Below are 21,264 nucleotides of genomic sequence, written 5' to 3'. Positions count from 1 at the left end.
TTTTGCACCAATGCACACACTGAAATAACTAACTTGTGATCAAAGGGAAAAGGAAAGCCATGGTTTTTCAAGCTCTGCCCTACATTTCACCATGTAATTACATTAACACACAATTCCCAGTTTTCCAATTTGTTTGCTGACACATAGCAAGACTGAGCACAAGAAGTTCTATTTCTTGCAACCATTCAGAGGAAAACAGAGAAATAATAGCAACAGATTTATTTCATACCAGCCTAAACATCATTAATGCAAAGGGGTCTTTTTCTAAGGACACAGGAAATAATGATTAGTTTGGCACAGATGTTTGAAAGAAATTGCCAAAGGAACACAGGATTATGATATCCTACCACATAATATGCATTTAAAACGTGGGAAATTCACATCTCAGAGATTTTTCCATCCGGATGACACAGATATCATCCTTCCTCCACGTTAAATGCTCACTAACATTTGAAACAGGTAATGTTACTCACAAATGACAGCTGCACAGGGCTACAATGGATGTTTCTGTCCCTTTTGCTTCTATTAAATGACAGATGATAAAAATAGAACAAGTCTCTGCACACTGCCGACAGTTTTGTAGATTTTCCTTTTGCTTTGCTGCCTTTTCCTCTTTCTGCTGTTATCTGTCTCAATCTGATTTCCCCCAGCTTGAGGAGTATCCTCCACACATTTGATTGATGAAAATCAAAATTACTGAACCGTTCCCCAAACCCAAATAAATAAGTAAACAAACAGAATATTCCTTGGGCTGGCCAGCATTTGATAGCAGCACTTGCAGATGAAAAACCAAGATTGCTGACCTCAATAACTCTCATCTAATTAAAGAAAATTAGTTAGAAAAGCAATTCTACCAAAAACCAGCTAATATCCTTGTGTTCTGAAATACCTGTTCTGCATATTCTACAATAAAATACACGTTCCTTATGTTTACAGTCACAATGCCACTTAAAAAAAACCACATTTTTACTCATACCCCAAAAATGTTTAATTTCAAAGCAACTTCTCTATGTAGAATACGTCTACAGATAGTATTAGCAGATTTTCAAAATTATCAAAATAAAAACACCCATGTGAAAGCACAGACAAACCATCACACACACACATCTCTCTGTATAATTATAGAGGAATACAGGAACTCTGACTTGAAGCCTAGCAACAGTATCCAAGTATTAGTCTGCTAATCAACTACCAAAAACTCGCACACCAGCTCAGTGTGCTTCATTTTCCTAAAGCAAACAAAAAACCAGACAAAAGAATCCTATCACTCCTAGCTCCAGAGCTGCTGAAGGACAAGATGCACAAGAGAAAACAAACCTTGTTCACTTGAAGAAGAACAACCCATGTCATTTAGTCGGTCTGAAAATTCATCCCATCACAAAGAACCAAGGCAAAAGAGAGATTTAAAAATAGTTATCCAAGCCAAAGGATTATCAGCCTGCAACATACTTAATATCTGCATATCTGTATCTAAAGAAAGCTTCAAAATTCTTACATATATGATTGGGTTTTGTACCTCCATCCTATAGAAGCCATAGTAAATTCTGTACAGCAAATGCTTCCTAAATCTGCTGTGCTCATTTACTCACAGACAGCTGCAGGCTGGATGAAAACAATCAGGGATTAACTTTTCTATTCATCACATCTTTTAATCCATTACTTTCTCTTAGTTTGCAATAAATAAACGCATAAAGTTAAATAAATTATAAATGGGTTGTGGCTAGTTTAAAAAAAAGAAGTTTAAAAGTGATGCTATTACTATTATAATTGTTATTAATTATTATTTTTAATGGTGTGCAACTGATGTACATCAGGGATATGTGTAAGGTCTTCCTCAAAGCAGAAAAGGAGATGCAACAATAGTCACTGAGTTGGGACACACTTCTTGGTCCCAAAGACTTCCAAAATAATCAATAATTAAAATAAGCTACTCTGGTGCTGCTATTATTCCTCAAAAAAAACTAAATTTGGGGCATGATGAATTGAAATAATCTGGGAAGCTACACTAAGCATTTCATACTGCTTGTAAAACAAGTTTCTAAGTTCCTTAGGGTTTCTTGCTTTATGAAAAATAGTAGTGTAATTTGTTTCAAACAGGATTACTTTTTAAATGATCCGGCAATTTCCATCCACCTTTCAAACAACTGCCAAGATAACAAAAGGGGTTCCCTCATAAAAGACATACATATAATGAAATCTCGATCTTGTTTTTAATACTTTATGGGTATTTTTTTTTTCTGTCCTTGGATTCCTTTATCTTTTCTGTTTGATTCAGTCTCACAGAACTGCCTCATCCCAGTCTGGAGTAAGAAACTTTCCTGGTAGAATGAGCCAGGTGGGTTTTACTGAACTAAAGCCACAAGAATCCCTTGCAAGGCTTTTTCTTTATAGGTTTGTTCACATTACTCCATGGGACATTATTCTCATCCTTTTTGACTCTAAAATAAATATTTTTTATATATTTCTTCTTTTTCCAGAACAGCTGCAAGTCTCATGATTATTGCGAAGAAGCTTATTTTATATGTGCCTAATTTTCACATCTGCCTGATGTAAGTGCTTTATAATTAAATTAAAACAAGGAAGAACAATCTCAGTGGGATCTGATCTGTAAGACAAAGATTTAGTGGCTCTGCTGTAAATCAGAATTTTCTGCTTCTAAAGTAGAGTCTAAAATAATTACAAAGGGCAAAGAGATTTGGATTATAACATGAACTTAAAATAATAACAAGGTTTAATGAACTTGTTTGGTATCAAACTTCAGAATCTAAATAAAAACACACTTTTTGAGAGATGAGTGGTTAAAAGTTTCTCAGGAGATTTGATAGTATGAATTATCCTCATCTTCCTGAGGATACTTCCCAAGCTCTTCACTATTCCTTCCCCCTCTGTTGACTCTAAGGAGTCAAATGATATATGTTGGAACACATCCAAACTATAGGAACACAGTGGATAACCAGACAAGCACTAGAAGCAAAAGCCAACTTGCTGAAGCTGAAATGCTGACATCACTCTGCACATTCATCATCACAGCAGTTCTCAGGTTTTCTGCTCAGGATTCAGTTCTTTGATTTACTCTTCTTTTTTTTTTTCCACTGGGAGATGCTCCAAAAATGGACATTTCAACAACTTAATTTTTCATAAGTAATAAAATTTGAAGGACAAATGTCCAGCTCAATTAAATTAGGTGGGATGAAATAATGTAATGTTTACTCTTTAAGGCAAATCTATTAATTTAAATAGTCATGCCCAATCCACTATCTTGCAAAAATTGCAAGTGAATAATGGAAGTACCAATATTTCTATTTTTCAGTGGCAAAAAAGAAGGCATCAGAAAAATTCAGATAACTTTCCCATGGAAAGTATTTTCTAAGCAATTTTTCTAGAAATCACCAAATCCTACAAGTCAACAAAAAAATGCGTTACCCATATGTAAGCACAAACAACAATAAGACACTCAACCTAGTAGGAAGAACATGTTCATTTTTAATCTGTGTTTTACAGATTATTAATAAATACAGAAGGATGAAGAATTCTTACATGCAAAGGAGCTATCCTATTATTAGAGGAAAAAAAAAAAACTTCCAGATTGTCTCTGAACTTTTATGCAGAAATTATGACTTTGGTGCATTTTGCCCTCAGTTTTCTTAGTGCACACTGCAAGAGCTGAAAGTGCTACAAGAATTCACATTACTACAGAACTTTCAACCACATCTCTGCAGATCATATGCAACCAGGAAGGAAAAGGGAAAGTAGTCCTTAATCCACGCCCTTAATTTTGTATTTCATGTGAGCTGGCCTAATTTCCCATATAAATAAAATATTCAAGTCAGAGAGTTTCCTTGCTGAGTTAAATCAGTGTAGGAGACTACACAGAGCCTCCTGCTGCAAAAGAAATGCCCTTTTTTGTTCAATTTCAGGATGTTTCTGTGGAATTTTAATTAACTTGAATTAAAGCATTTTAACCCATTTTATTAAACTGTATTAGGTATCACTTGTATCAAACTGGCTTTTATTTTGGTGGCAAATCTATGTAAAAAGATCTTGAAAGAGCCCCAGTTCTTTGGGTTTTTTTGTCAGGGGCTCCTAAGGCCTGTCACTACCCATAATCCCACCAAATTCAGTGAGATTGAATGCTTTCTTGGATATGGGGACTTGGTTTCTGCCATATATTCATTTAATTACAGAGAAGCATATTTCTCCATTTTCATCTTCTGACCAATTATTCCTATTCGAGAGCTGCTTTAGACAAGGACAAAATAACCTGCAAGCACCAATCTGCCTCTTCCAGGTCAGTAGATGTGTATTAAGTCTACTACAAACTGACTGATTTATACTTAGAAAGCACCTACCACTTATCACATATTCCTTTCCAGAGTATATTTTTGAAAACATTTCAGCTTTTTCTGCATCTGCACTTTTATAGAAGAGTTACTTTTCAAACCTCCCTGAAATGTCACCAGCCCTGTGGTTTTATCTCACATAGAATCAGTTTTAACATCTTTGCAAAATCCTGGCACAAACAAGCAAAACTCATTTTCAGAGTCTGCAAACATTTTGCTTACCAATATCAGCTTCCCTGTGATTCTTGATGTATTCAGCAAGCTCAAAATTTCCCGCTATTATAGCCACCTAAAGGATTGTAAAATAGGCACAATTAATACATTGTCATCACTTGCTAAGAAGGAGATGTTACATCTCTGACAAACATCAGGCAAACATATTTTCATTTCACAAAGTGGAGTAATTCTATTACTTTCATCCTGCAACACGTATCTCAAACATCAGTGAGAAATTAGATCTTAATCTATTTGTAAGAGCACTGCCAGTCCCCCAGCTGCTCATTTCCCACAAATTCTGTGGTGGCAATCTCGGGAGGCTGCTGGAAGAGCTGTTGCTCTTCACGTGGTGGCAAGTCCAAGGCAGCAGTGAACATTAAGCACAGGATCCACAAAGCTCTGGGAGCTGTACAGGTGTATGGGGAATGCTGCAGAAGAGACACACTGAAGATATTATCTCCCTTTAATTGTTCCTGTCTCACTCCTTACCTGAGCAATAAAATCAGCAGCTGAAATGCAAATACATGAGAGAACCAGGACCAAGAGCTACCAGTATTCAGGTACTAACAAGGCACCAAAAAACACACTGAAAGAGAGACTGGTTAAGTTTATGCATATGTATAGAGTTTAAAATGTCTAAACAAATCGAGTTCTAAAATAACAATTTCCTTTTTAATTTATTTTTCCTTTTTAATTTATTTCCTGGTGGTTGAACACAGATCTGAATGCTCATTTAAATGGACTTTAAACATCTCTGACAGGTATGAGGGAAGCAATTCAGTTTTGCCATTGCTGACCTCTCCCTTTTTCTTCTTCTCTTTTTGCCTTGAATACCAAGGAATTGCCTTTTCTGGCCCCATCCTGCAGCTCTGACAGATCCTGTTCTCTAACAGCACTGTGGCTTTCCTGATGTATGTGCAAGGCATAAGCTGGGCTCACCTTTCTCATAGAGACTTCTCATCTACAGGGTACACATTAAAAAAAATATTTTAAAAGTCTCGCTTTATGATTCTCTTGGTTATAGAACAATATCCAAGAGAGTCAAACATGATAAATTATTAAAAACCCAATGCAAATTTCTGAGCTGATGACCAAGAAAAATTATTTGCTGGTTTGTGCCTCTCCACATATGAGGAATGATGCAAAGGAAGAACTTAAATGCTGAAATGGTCTTGGGGAGTGTATTAAGTTAATGTCTGCAATATATTTGAATACAACAAGCATAAGATCTTATTTCTGCACTTGGCCTAGGAAATTGGATGGACAGTTTTATTTACCAGTAACCAAAACAAACCAATACAGAAATCCCTGAAACTGAAGACTTTACACCCAAGCTTTGACTGCCCTATCCCTGACAGTGTCCAAGGTCAGGCTGGATGGGACTTGGAGCAACCTGGGATAGTGGAAGGTGTCCCTGCCCATAGCAAGGAGTGGATCTGGGTGACTTTAATGTCCCTCCCAGCCCAAACATTCTGGGAACACAAGTGCAGGCTGATGCACTGACACCTCAACACCATCTGAAACCATCCACCTGAAAATTACTTTAAACACTGGTAAGTCAGCCTTTATTCCAGAAGCCCCTCCAGAGAGAAACAGCTTCTCAGCATGGATAACACATCTGAATCTAGCCCCCAGCTCCTCTGTGCAGCCCTGAAGTGCAGCTCATGATTCTCCCTGGCAAACAGCACTAGGAAAGCAACAGCCAAGCTGTACTAATCCTCTCTCTTTAACTTCCAATTCTGCAGCCTGGCTGGCTCCAGGTTCATAACAGCGATATTGGTGTGCAGCTCTGAAGTTTTCTCTGCATTGTAAGCAAGTGATAATACTTCTCTCTGCTATTGCCCCTAATTAGTAGTAAAATTCCAGCAAGGGGGGAATTCAGCAGTGACAGGCAGCTTGCTAAACAGCAGCCATGGTACTCAAATGAAAGAATTTTTGATACTCAGCAGATTTTACACCTCAACTATACACATGCTCTTCAAGTGATAAACACATTTTATTACTTGGAAAAAAAAAAAAAAAGGATACTTCCAGATAACTGAGAGACAGCTGGACAGGGAATTGTTCCCATATTTGCTTCTGAACCGAGCAGTAGATCCAGCAAGTTCAAGGAACCATTTTTCTCCATTTAATTCACTTTAATGTGCTAAAAACAGTATGTAAAATCTTTACAGCAAAATGAAGGAAAGATATGTTAAGATCTGAGGAAAGCAAGGAAAAGTTAAAAAGTACAAATATTTCTTGGCATAACATCAATGCACTTCACTTGAATTTGATGGGTAAAATGTGTGGGAGAAAGTGAAGTCAGAGCAAAATCGGAAAGACACAAAATTATACTCATTCAATTTGTACAGTTGCAAACCACAAAGCACAGCAACTTCAGCCTTTTTCCCATCCAAATGTGTCTTAAACCAAAATTATACTGAGTTCACATGAAAATATAAATGTGCACACATTAGGGCAAGTGAATGGTCTTCACAATATCCAGAGCTGCAACCAAATGAAGGTGGTGGAAATTCTCTCCTTGATCAAGTACCTAAATCAGAGACTAACTGAAGCTCTATATTTGTCCTAAATTTCTTTGTACTTTAATAAAAAATAGTAATGTAGTGCCTTGGCAGAAAATACTAGAGTTTGATTCTCTTCATGCTTCATAATTTACATAGTTTTAAATAGCCATAGTTTGCTTCTCAGGATGTTCTGTAGACAAGTGCTAGATTTAAAATTAAGAGGTTATGGCAGGAAAGAAGGTTTTGTTTGAGGTTTCTTTTGATCACAAGACATCTCCTCTTGGCAGTGAAAAAGCAGCACAGCCAGCAAAACTGCAGTAAAAATTTGCTTCCAATTCCAGTAGGAACTGGATTCCAGTCATCAAAATGCATCATGTGCATGTTTACGGACATGAAATATCGCCATGAAAGGCTGGAGGTAGCACTTTACAACTAGGGGCTATCTTCTGACCCTGTTATGCTGAAGCTTCAAAAATTGCAGCTTTCCTAAAACTGCATATGCAGCAGTTTTGCCATAATTCAGGTTCTCTCATTCCTGCAGCAAATGTTCTTTCATGTCATCCTTTTGACATTTATCTCACATCAAAAGTCTGTGTGTCCTCAGTCCCATTATTTTGCAAACATGATAAAATCTGGTTCTGCATCTTGTACAAAATAAAAACATCACTCATACAGAATTTCCACTAAAACCTGCTTTGTGTTTTGCCCTGTTTTTAAAGGGTGTCTTTACTTTGCATCCAGAATCAGAAGGAGTTCACCTGCAGGGTCCCAGCACGGTGTCAATCAAAGCCCAGCAGAAAAACCTGACTCAGTAATTCAGTGCTTTTAAACCCAAAACAGAATCTTTGTCTGCTGCAGACATTTGACTGGGAGTCCTGCCACATTCTACTGTACAGAGAGTAGAAATTATCTTGTTGGGTTTATTTTAATCAGCGTTAGAGGCAATTTTATATAAATGACAGTAACCAAAGTGAATCACTTACCTCCCTCCCAAGCTTAATTGACCCCACTAAGGCTGTTAACATGGGCACCTAATTATTACCAAATTACCTTTGATAACACACATGTCTGGCCTGGATAAGTCTGCCACAGGGAAGCAGAGAGTAAAACTAAGCAGGAAGATGGATCTTGGTAGGAGGCAACTCATATAAAACAAGAAGAGAGGATAAAACCATGCAGCTGGACAGTGGTAGCTCCTCCTATTCCCACAATGATCTGTCTCCAGCGTGACAAAACTTAATGGAGTGCCCAAAATGGGTCCCAGCCAGGACACCCTGAAGCACAAGGCCACGGGGTGAACAGCTCACTGGAGCAGAGCCAGGAGCTGGCTGTCACTCAGGGTGTGTTACAGGGAGCGTGACCAGAAAGGTTGTGTTTACACAGATATTTCCTCTGCCTCAAGAAGCAGAGCTGTCACAGACTCCCCAATGTCTCACTCACTGTCTCACAGACAGATGTTTCTTTCAAATGATGCAACTGGTTCCAGGGCCTCACTGTTTGCCATGGCAGGCAGTGCCAGATGCTCTGCTGCCAAGCCAAGGGAGGAAGGGAAGGAGTTTAATCGACACTTGGCGAGTTGCTACGGGTGGTAACCAAGGGACAGCTCAGCCGAGTGGAAACCTGAATGAATGAAGCAGCTGCAGGGAAGGGACTGGGAGGAAGCAGGCAGGAGGTGGGAGCATCCCAGCACTGGGTAAGGAGCAGCAGCCTCAACACTGGCACCTTCACAAGCGGGTCCCTTTCTCCTGACAGATCGTTCTCACCCCGGCTTTCTGATATTCACAGTCAGAAACGTTCCCTCAGGATAAAGGCTCTGTTTAAGTTGCCTTTCAGGAGTCAATTCAGAAATTAAACATTTGAGGCATCAGGTTAGTTCTGCTTTTTCTGAATCATGTTCCCCAAAGAAATTTAGTTTAAATAACAGCAAATAAAAGTACTTTGTGTAAACAGTGAAACTGGCCAGATGTCCTGTTACAGGTTTCAGTGTGACAGAGTTTCACAATGTTTTCAGACTCTGAATCAGACAGAAGTAGCACTGACTCACTACCAGCTCTTCTGTTTTGCCCCATAAATGCAGTTCTAAAGATATCAATTCACTTACATTCAAGTATTTACATTTTTTAATGGGGATTGAGGCAGCTTTTTGTTCCTTTTGGGAAATTAGAAGTTGTATCTACACTTTACCTGGCACTAACCTTTCACAATTGACTTTTTACAGATCTTGAAATGTATCAGGTAGAGATTATATCAAATTAGAGCATGATTTTGTAGCCTGTTAACAAATACAATTTTAGAGCTTTATGGGCTAGTCTGTGAAAGGCAAACATCACGGCTAAATTACATTACCACTCCTAGGAACAAACTGTTCCACCCAAGAAGAAACAACAGAAAAAAAGACACAAACTGAAGCTGTCCCCTCTTAAATCAAGACAATGAATTTTGACAAACTTCCTCTGTAGGACTGAAGACAGCCTCTTAGTACATTTATGTTCCACTCAGTCCAGGCTCCTGCATTTCTGCTGCACATGCTTACCTCTGAGAGACCCAAAGCTCTGAAATGCAGAGCCTTTGGAGGGAGCAGCAGGAGCTGCAGGGTTGTAGCTGCCATTCAACAGCGAGCATATAAAACAGCACCACTCCCCACCTGTTTATTCTCCCCCTGCTCTTCTCTTCCAATTTCCCTTTCCTGAGGAAAGTGCATTTCATTATTATTTCCTTCGGTGCTAATGTTTCACCTTTGTCTTGTTCTGCCAGCCAGGTTACCGAATGATGGCTTTTCCAGAAAGCTTGGACTGGCAGAAAGTTCAGGCATGGTGATGTACCTTAAAGGAGGTAACTCCAGCCCAACACAAAATGTGAATTACATCAGTGCAAATGCAGGTGGACACACAGGACACTGAAGTAAATCTTCCCTGCAGGTTCCCATCTTCAGTGGGAACTGCAAGAAAGAGGTCACACAACCCTGTGAATGAGTCTGTCCACTTAGACCACAGGCTCACAAAGCAATAAATTATTTCTCATTCCTCCAAGGACTACATTATTTTAACAATAAAAACACATCACTCAACCAGTCACAGCCATCACACGACAGGATTCACTATCAGCAGAGGCACGTGAGAAATTACCACAAGGGAATTTAGAAGGAAGGGTTGGGATCACTTCCTTAATTAAAAGATTTTCGGAAACAGTCTTCCACGTATCATAATCAGGATGTGTTTGCTTAGTATTAAAAATATACAAACACATTTCAATATGCATAGTTTTTGGAAATTGACACCTCTTTAATTTGATATAAAAATCCAATGGTGTTTACTGTGGGGCAATGAAAATGAACATAGATAAACTTCAATGTACTTATTTTCTACCATGTCCTCTGGAAAGAAAAGCTCTCCCTAATAGAACAAAGAGGTACTTGGAGTCTAAAGCCACTTTGAATTTAGTCCCAGCACACCATCAAGCCCACAGCAGTCATCCCCAAGGACATCAGGAGGTTAAATTTAGGTTGTTAAGTGCCAAGACCCTGTTCCCATGTGTGCCTGTGTAGGACACGGCAGCGGGAGGCTCCATCCCTGATAAATGGTGACACAAAATCACCCAGTACGCTCAGCAGACTCAAACAAATCCCATCCTAAATGGATCTGCATTAGCTGCTCTCATGGAGCATGCGGATTTTATAACTCCTCAGCGGGACAGATGGAGTTCAGTTTGGAAAAGCAGGAAGCAATCTGTGTTCTGAATTTCTTTTCCATAGGTGTGGGATGGAAATGTATCGATCACCCGCTGTTGGTTCCTTACTCAGTTCCAGGAGCCTGCACTTGAAGAGATGTTTATTGATTCAAAGAGCACCACAAGTACCTGGAACTTGCATTCCTCAGAAAGGCATTCTCTTGTAATGCCTGAACAAAACGTGACAATGCGGCAAACATTGTTCTGAGCTCAAATCACAATGCAGACCTCAGGTGTTTCTCATCAGAATGTTAAGAATTCCAAATGGGTATTTCTCTGAACCAGTTGGAAAATCCTACCTAATTGCCACAGCCATATAATCTAACGCAGAACTGCTGGACAATCATGAATTCCTTATTTCACTTTGCAAAAATCAAAGGGCAAAGTTTCACCCCACATTTTTTAGTTCCATGGACTGCAGTTGGTTTCTGACTTCGAAGCTAACGACACAGCAAAATAAGCGGAAGCTTCTTGGTTCACCTCATTGAAAAATAAAATGCATGATTAATATTCTATTAATATCACTAATTCCTGTCTTTATCTAACAGTGCTGCTGAATACATAGAATATGGATGACATAAAACATGACCTCAAGGAGATACATATGCTTGCATTATGGAGACACACATTTACACTACAAAACTTCATTAAAAAGTAATCAATTCTGAAGTTGAGATGTAAAACGTCTATTTAGAAATGTCAGAAGCAAATCACTACTTTAGGAAGTTTATAGTTGTGCAGTACTTTGTACACTAAAAAAAACGATGATTTTTTCAAAAAAATACATCAGAGCTGAAAGGTTTTCTTTTATAACACAAAATTAATTTTATCCATTTGAAGTTTCCTTTCAGGTGCAACATTTTCAAGTTTTAGCAAAACTCACTAAAATAAGGTAAGATAGAATAAAGAAATGCAGTAAAATTGAATTTATTTTCTTTAAATAATAGCCAGCAAAGGTTTATATTAATTGCAGAAATAACCCACAATCTCTACCAGGACAATAAAATGCAGTCAATTTTCCTAAATTACTTTATAGTAATGTTATGAAGAAATACAAGTAAAAAAATCATATTCAGCATTTTCCTGCATGCTTCTTTCCTAGACAGAACTCTTAACATTTTTTAATTATACAATGTAATACAAGCTCAATATTATGCATTTTGAAAGGAACTAACTGTGTATATTAATATATCTGATGTCCAGTAGATGGCAAAATATCAGAAACCACCACCTTTAATCTTGGTACTTGATTCATTCAAACCCCAAAGTAATTCTTTTCTTTTTGTTTCCAATATCCACTTTCTATTTCATTGGAGAGTAGGATTAGCTTTACCTTTTGGATGTTTTCTGTCTATTATCTGCTTGAAAGCCAATTTCATCTTCGTCAGGTCTCGATACAACAAAGCACAATAATGTTACTATCCTTTAAATAGTCCTTTGAAGACAGTTTCTTCACCACTGATTTTTTTTTTCCTCCAAGAGCATTCTGCTGCTACTGTTCCCAAATTTGCCAGCACATGTTAGCATACTGTGTACTAAAATCTCTTAGCAACAATATCTTAGTGTCTAACATTTCCCTTCTTCCAACTATGATTCACGGAGCCATCTGTAGTCAGATATTGACATGCAGCATCCTAAAATAGGCACCTTACATTTGCTCAACAACTAGTTTTAGCATCTGAAAATATAAATTATGGGGAGAGGGCCAATATTTCTATGAGGCTCCTCAGCATTCCCTGGAACATTTCAGCACTGTTTAAATGAAGGCTCGCCACGAGCGCTTCGCCTCGATATTGAGGGCAAAGTATTCCCTCTTTTCCAAACAACAGCTCCAGCTCCGCTTACATAACCCTCTGAGCAATCTCAGGCTTCCCTGGAGAGGATCACCTCACACTGCTACTCAGGCTGTTTTTAATAGTAATCAAAGACTAGGTTTTCAAGCTCCAAGATCCAAGTGTTCTTCACACCCTTGGAAGCCTGAGGCTCGTGGGAAGCATCCCACGATGGGTGTGACAAGGCCAAAGTCCCAGCTGGATGAAGACAAAGGGACTTCTGCTGTAGGAAATGCAACAATATCCCACACTCAGGAAGAAAATTTATAACCACAGCCTCCCAAACACTGCTTTTGCCTCCCAAAACTCTTACCAAGATTGTCCTCAGAAAATATAGCATCTTTTCAGCTGCAGCAAATTAACTCTTAGCAGCAAAGACTTTGCATAACCCAAGTTATTCGCAGCAACGCGCTATGCAATTTTGTACAACTTAAAAGAATAGCGCTGTACTAAAAATGTTAATTAAACAGGAACAGGAATTGTTAATTAAACATAATCATATTCAGCAGAATATATTATATAGGAGGAGTTGATAGTATGGCTTTGGAAGTGTCTCAAGTGTGAGGAACACACTTCCACCCCAGCAAAATCAGCAGGATTTCATCCACTTCAAAGGAACTGAGATTTTACCCTAAATACTTTCCAGCAATTAATATTTTAAAAACAACCAAAAACACAACAACGTGCAGCCAAATACAGCTGGACTTTATCAAAAAAAATATGCTGCAAGCTGCTGGCACATTTTCCTTGCAAAAATGCTGGGTTTGCTTGCACGAGATTTGACAGCCCCTATGGGTGTTCTGGAATACACTCAGTAGCCATGAAGCTGTGCCAGGGCTGAGCAAATTCCAGTCAGAATATGGGAAAGGTAATCACTCTGAATGACCTCTTTTCTGTCTTTTAGGTCCTGCAGCGCTGTCTTAGCAGGACTGGACAACACCCAAAATGCCTGCAGGCACCTTTGTTCATTTTCCAGTCTTCCTTACTAAGGTTTAAAAGGCAGAACCTGTGTTTTATTCTCCATTGTCCTTTCCCAAACACACACCATTGAGCTCTTAATCTAACCACTCTTATTCATGAATTAGCCATGACTGAATACCTCCAGATTAAACTAAGCCTTCGTGGACACCAAGATAAAAAATGTAAGTCCTTTCCTCACAACATGGGAGCAAATCACTTCTAAATCATCTCTTCCCTAGGCTTTGAAATGCAAACTTAACTCCTAGGACAAAAGGAGTCGTTGTTATGCAAGAACCAGCTTGACAGGAAGTGTTGAACTGAATACACCAGCAAGTCGAGCAGAGTTACAAGGAAACATGTCAGGAAGCCTAAAAAGGAACATGCAGGCAAATCCATCCCAGGCACAACTTCGCTGCTTCACAACGTTCTTTTATTTCCTCCCATTCGTTGCAAGAAATTTCTTGCACTTCAACTCAGATTTTTAAGTTATCCTACTTTGTACAGGCTGCATTGAACCTCCTGCATCTATTGGGAAATTTTATGTTTCTATCTATTTTAAATGTAGAGGAAAAAACCTTTCATCTTCTTCCTGCTTCTCTAATGAAATGCCACCCAGCAAGTCATCCTCAAGCAAGATGCATTTTTCTACACTAGTGTTTTAATAATTAAAACAGCAGAAAAAGCCAAGTGTGATACACACACACATTTACAATTACAGACTCATTCCTCAGGAAAATCTACTCAAGCTGGAAAGAGCCATCAAAAGCCAGTTGTTACACAACCCTTATTACTGCTACATGGGCAAGCAGCGGTTCCAAAGGAGTATTAACCGAAAGCAGATAAAGCCAGGTTGCAGCACCAGACGAATCAGATAAAGACACAGCCAGCAACAAAATTGACTTAATTTTCTTTGTCCCCTCCAATAATATGCTAAATCAAAAAGCCATGAAATGCAATCTTCTCCAGCTGAACTCTCTTAGAAAAAGGCTGAGAATGTGTGCTATTTGCTAGGTTGTTTTCCTTGGCACTACAGGAAACATTGGGATGTGCAGAGAATTCAGTTCAAGGGTTTACGGGTCCATGCTGCTGTAGGGTGAAATCTTCCACCTCTCCAGGCAGCCTTACCTCATGGAAAATCCAAAACCCACCACGTTAGCAGCTTCTTTCCCTAACACTTTCAGAAAAAAAAAGTCTTCCTACTCACAGCAGACAGACACTTCCCACTATTTCACAGCAGAAACTTTTGGGAATTCAGTTTTGCAAACACTTAATAATATAGTGTTGCTTCAACTGCTAAACCAAACGGCTGGAAATCCTTTTGGAAAGCTCTTAGGATAAAATGCATCGGTGAATAAGACACTGTGATTATTTTACCTAATACATTTGGTGGCTTCATTCCAAGCTCTGTGGGTTAACTACAAAAAAACCTTTGGAAACAGCAGTCTAGCAACAGTCCATGCCAATAACATACTCTGATGGAGATGGGATTGCCATCTGCATGCCAGGAATGTTCCCTCCAAATGGCAGTGGAAGAAGATGCTAAGTCTGTCCTACAGGCACAGACCCTACATTTCTAAAAGGAGCAAGAACTTGGATACAGCCAGAAGATAATGCTGAGTAGTCTGTTTTGAAATGCAAAAGCAAGAGATGATTCCACGCAGCACCCAACCATCACAATGGCAAGCATGAACCCGTTACTGCAGGCCCAAAGTAACCACGAGTCCTACTCACAGGTTATTTTATCTCCCAGACAAACTAAATGGTGTTAGCATCTCAAAACAACATGGTTTAAATTAGGATTATACAAATCCCCACTGCTTTTTGTAACTCCAACCATGACAACTACTTGTGTCTGAATCACACTCAAGCCTTTCTTACTGTAGGGCAAGAGCTGGTGGTAACCCTTACAATTTACTTAGCTTAATTTATTTCCTTTTATGACTTCTGAGTTTTTCTTCAGGTGGAAGAACAGATTGGCTTCTAACTACCTCAGAGAGTCCACTTCTCCCAGAGAAATTTGGCTGCCTGTGGCAACACCTTAGGCATGTCAGCTAGACAGCCCTGTCTGAACATGGAGAGAAAGAGGAAAAAGGAAAAAAAGGGGTCTTGGATCATTTACATCGAACACAACACAACAGATGGTCACATGGAGACTCCTCCATAAGTTTGCTTTTGGTAAAAAAAATGAAGACATATCCTGCAGTTAAGTATTTTTAGTTTCTCCAAGCATGGCAATATTTTACCTTTCTCAATAAAAGGTAATCGTATCATTTAATTCTCTTATGCTTTACTGCTTTACTTCCATTTGGCTGCTTTTCTGAAAAATGACAGGGTTAAAACAAAGGACAGGAGGGACCAGCCAGCACTCACTAAGAAATCCATCCCTGAGTCAGAAGGAATCAATTTAACTCCATTCTGTATCCATATGTATTTTCCTGCTCCTGTATCTCGCAATATTCTCAGGAATACTTCATTTGCCACCACTTCTCCCGATATCAATTCCTCCCCTTTCTGTTATTCCCCTTCATTTTTATTATTACTATTATTATTATTATATTTTTTTATTATTTTTACTTTCATAACGTATTTTTAAGAAATTGTGCTCACTGTGCCTACATGTATACAGACTCATGTATATTTTTGATTTTTAAAGGAAAAATCCATAGTTTGTTCTGGAATGGTCACTTGTATAGATTTTTTTTTTTTAAGTATGAATAAGTTCCATTATTTGACTGAAATCAGAAGAAAAGCTGGAAAAAGCTTGCAGTCTGACTAAAGGCAGAAGGCATCATGAGCTCATAGCTGTAGTTTTGCCAACTATACCCAATATTCAGTGATTCATTGTTCACACAGGTGTTTCAGAAATGGAATTAGGATGGAAATAAATACATGGGAAAAAGCAAAGTCTTTGTCTTTCTGTAATTCATGTGCTTTATGAACACAATGGTTCCATATTTTACCATCATGATACGAGGTGTATTTGTGAAGATGCCTTTTTGAGGCAGCTGACAGAGATTTTGGGTAATCAGCTCTCACACCCTTTACAATTTAAAAAAAAAAAAAAAAAAAAAAAGGCAAGCCATTCTAGTGAGGTGCTGGATATGCCCAGTTGTGTCTGTTTCCCCCAGCCAGCTCAGCTTCCAAATCCATGGGTTTAGTTCCTATTCCTGGTTTTGGAGCCCTGTGTCTGAGTCAGTCTGGAAACCAGTTCCCACTGCCAGGTTATTAACATGGAGATCAGCACAGAGGGCAATTAAAGAAAATAAAACTAAGCACCACAACTTAACACAACAGGGAAGAGGGGACAAGGACGGGTGGGTCAGCAGAGTTTTTCAGTGTGAAGAAAACAACACATGTTTTCCCTCACCCAGACTCCAAAAGAGCTGAATCATTTTGTTTTTCTAAACAACAGAGATGGCAGGCACAGAAAATTTCAGTTCAAATTATTCCAATCTGGCAAAAAAAATAAAATGTGAGCAATTGAATATAGAAGCAGGGCCAACACACTGAAAGGAGCAATTCTACCTGCAGTGGAGCTGGAAGATTGCTGCTCCTCCTGCAATCCATGGGATGTAGGCACATGGATTATGCAGGTTAGTCTGGGACAGCAAAGGCCAGATCATTAGGGATGCCTGAGACACAAACCATTCTCAGGTACAAATCTGCCATTAAAAGGTGGCATTAAATGCCACCTCAGAATAGCTGTTCTGTACATTCAAACACATTTGTTCTAAGAACACTGAGTAATTATTAGCACTATTAGCTAAAATAGTGCTTTATTGCCCATTTGAACTATTCACATGGAACTCCTGATCACTAGAAAGACCTGATAAACAAGGTGTATGTTCATTTTAACTTACACTTAATTTCAACAGCTTGTGAAGACTGCAAAGCAGATTTCTTAGCTATTGGATTAATATTTGCTAGATAAGCAATGAATTACTTTATGTTAACCTAGAAGCAAAAGAAATGTGTGGAAAACCAAGTAGTTGTGGACAGTGATGGGATATCATGGTTCTTCTAAAAGGATATTTCTGAGTTTCTACTAATAAAGACTAATAAATAGCATGCAAGGTATGTAAATGGCCCAGCCAAGATGGGCTGAGTAAGTGATTAATAAACAGAACTGGCGATGTGGCACAGATATCATCGCACCTCAAATTGCTAAATATAAAAACAGGAAAATTTCTGCTGCCCCCATGCTCTGCAGCAATGGATGACATCAGTTGTACCCCACACTGATTGCTGACTCCATGCATTCCAGAAATGGGTCAGGATGAAACAGATCCCTGCAAAGGCAGCTAATACAGGGTTAGGTGCTTAGCTGGGAAATACAGCCAAGCTTTTTTGTGTCCTTGGCACCTGGCAATGCCATTCCAACACTAACTCTGCTGGATGCTGAAAAGGCATAAAGGACACCCAGATCCCAGGTGGGCATGGCGTGGGATCCCTGAATTTAGTTGCACAGAATTCAGCCCAGACTAGTTTTCCTTCCCGCAATCTGATATATCTATGATGGCTTTAACAAGTCCTGTGATTTGGTAAGAAGTGAGCACATGCACATTTATTCTTTTGGTGGCAAAGTTGCACCACATTAATTGGACACTGATGCCTGATACACTCTGCGACTCATTTCCATCAAAAGAAACAAAGTCTTGAAAACAGCACACAAATTTCTTCATGTCTGGATCCTGTTGTTTTTACAAAATGGCACAACTTTCATATCATCAAATTTCCAAGCAGCAACTCCAAAGAACCATCCTTTTAAGGCTGCTGAGAAATGGACATAATGGAGGTGCCTCAAAGGAATAGATGCTGCAGCTACAACCACTCTCATTATGTACATATGAGATGCCTCGATGTTCCTGCCTGCTGATTACATGAGCAAACATTTTTAGTATGCAAAATCCTATTAACTCAAGGGGATTCTGCATAATTTTATAACAGCTCCACTTGTGGTGTTTGATCGACTGGGTCAGCAACAGACAGATGGCAAAGAATTAATTCTAAGGCTGCTTCATTGCAGTGCTGGCGTCAGGGTTTCCTCTACTCACTGCACTCAGATAAAACGGAACTTTTCTATTTTCCCTACACCATTTTCTGTTCTAAGAGCAAGAACAAGAATGCTGGAGCTGTCAGCACAAAGAGGAAGACAAATGAAAACTCTTCTGTGTGATATTTTCCCTCCCCCAAAGAATCCTAAACCAAAAGAAGTTAACCACAAAGACATAGCGTAACATAATAATCCAAGAGATTACCCTGGAACACATCCCTCCCATAATTAGGGTTTTCTCTTGCTCCATTTTTTGATTACTCCATAATTCTGAGGGGTTGAGATAAGCATTAGCCAGTACTTAGTGAATTCATGCTTACTATGTATTTAGATGGAAAACTATTAGCAGTCTGAAAATGGTGCCTAAAATTAAATTATTAATGCACCGTTTCCCCAATTTGAGGAAAATGGTCCCAAAAGTAAACAACAATCTGGCTAGGATTTGCAAGTAGAACTCTTAAGATGCACAACTTATGCCCAGAACACTTTAAAAATATGGAAGAAATTAAACTGATACAGAAATATTTGGCTGAGGTTTTTTTTGAAAGTCCTGTAACTACACATATACTTGGAGGAGGTAACTCAGAGATCCACATGGATCCAGCAAAAATTCCAACTGTTTCACTTGTCAAAGCACTGCTCCTTGAACCCTCTGCCAGCATTATCCAAAGTGGGTCAAAAAGGTAATGGAGAAGACACACCAAGGAAAGATAAATCAGGATTTCTTTTAGTTGAAAAACACCTTGGTTTGGGGAAACAGCCTCCCTCCTGTTTCACCACAGCACAGTTCCTGTTAATGTCATTCTTCCAGAAGCACTGATTTTAGTAATTCACAAAAAATTCTTCTGGTTTGTTTTGGGGTTTTTTTTGGTTTTTTTTTAAATCTTACCGTTTCCATCCCTATTTCTTACGTGTCACTTTGCATTAGGAATATTTCTCTGACATTGAGGCTAATTAAGTCTGCTTCAGAAATAAGGGCTTGAGGTTGTCAGCCATACCTGACAACCCTTTGGACAAACAATTCCCTCCCTTAGGATTTTTAATTAAGCTTACTGCAAGTGCTTTCATATCAGAAAATGGAAACAAAATTTTGACTAATCCAAAAGGAAGACTTCCGTTTTCTTTTGGAGATAGTAGATGGCAGCTTCAGCCTCTAACGCTGGTGATGCATTAAGTCAATCCTGTCTCTGAAACTTAGCCCAGCACTTTGGCCTCACATCTATGGAAGGAAGTGTCGCTTTTTGGCTAAATCAAGAAGGGCCAAGCAAACCCAGACAATCCTTGGATGACTCTTATATGGATCTAGGATCTGTCTTTCATGGGACTGGAGATCAGCACAAAGCAAGGCACATCTAACTGCAGAACACCAAGGATTTAATCTTTTGTCATCAACAGCTCACAGAATTCTCAAACTCATTTACAGTGTCACCAAAGGGTGCTTTTCTCTCATTCCTAATTATTCCAGGAGATCTTCACTTAGTGAATTAGATAAAAGTCGAAGTTTTCACTCACTCCAAATCTGTGTTCAGCCTTGTACAGTGTGACTTCTCCCCAAACCTAAGTTCACGTGATACTTTCTTCCCAATATTTCAGGGAGAAGAGGTATTTTCTTTTTTACCTGAAATGGAGACTGGCTGTTGTAATTCTTGATCTCCTTGTTGGCTCCCCGGAATAGCAGAACCCTTGCACAGCTCTCCTGAAAATGATGGAAAAGGAAACTTGTTCATAAGGATCCTTTGGCACTAAAGAGACTGTGTCTGCTAAGAGGTTATGAGGTGTTTGGTCTGTATTGTATTATTAAAAAAACAAACCAAATAAATTATCTAAGAATCTAAATTGCTAAAACAGCATTTTTAAAATGACAGGGCTTCAGGTGCTTTGCAATGTATTAGATACACTAGACAAGTGTAAAGAAACATGCAGCAATGCAAGAAGTAAATACCTTACTAAATTTTTGAGCAACTGTACTGACAAAGTTCCACATATCAGTTCCATATGTGCAAATCAAATTTTGCACAAATTTGATTCCCATATGTGTTTTTTGCCTATTTTACCAGAAAAACGGTACTGTACACCGAACTGGGACGAATTATATCCTTCTGTCCTGCTAAAAATTAAACAAAGCAGTTTTACCACTTATTTTGTTGGGGACTTTTTTTCAACCTATTCTCAATATTAAATGTACGGTATTTTCTTTAGTACACATGGAATTATTTGATCTGACTATATACACTGCATTGACCAGCCTTGTTCCCTCTCTTTTCCCCTAAAAAATGCTAGCAGATATACCACAAGGAGGAAAATCTGGCTTCAGACCCTCCAAACTGAGAAAATCTGCAAAGGAAATCCCTTTAAAACCATTTGTTTTGGCCAATACAGTGCAGTGGTTAAATTATTGCTCTCCATGGCTGTTAAATATGACTGACCACAATCTGGCAGAAATTCTCGGAGGTTCTGAGTGGATTCTCAGAATTTTTGATGATTCCTGTATGGACTCTGTTTCTTACTTGTCATTTTTAATGTTGATCTTAGGGTCTTATGCAAATTAATTCACATTTCAAAAGGGTTTTATATTCCCTCATCATAAATATTGCTCTTGACTTTGTTGTGCTTTCTGGGTTGTCTTG

At 38.7% G+C, this 21,264-nt stretch overlaps 1 protein-coding gene across 1 annotated transcript in view; it reads right to left on the bottom strand.

The window, feature by feature from the left end:
- Positions 1-21,264, bottom strand: part of LOC116997458 (SH3 and multiple ankyrin repeat domains protein 2-like) — a 267,147-nt gene that overhangs the window by 200,382 nt on the left and 45,501 nt on the right. Inside the window, 2 exon segments of the mRNA XM_033062189.1 lie at positions 4,563-4,629; positions 20,256-20,333. Coding sequence (XP_032918080.1) covers positions 4,563-4,629; positions 20,256-20,333 — 145 coding nt within the window.

The sequence above is a fragment of the Catharus ustulatus genome, chromosome 6 (assembly GCF_009819885.2).
Source record: "Catharus ustulatus isolate bCatUst1 chromosome 6, bCatUst1.pri.v2, whole genome shotgun sequence".
Classification (NCBI taxonomy): domain Eukaryota; kingdom Metazoa; phylum Chordata; class Aves; order Passeriformes; family Turdidae; genus Catharus; species Catharus ustulatus.
This window is presented reverse-complemented; position numbering and strand designations above follow the sequence as displayed.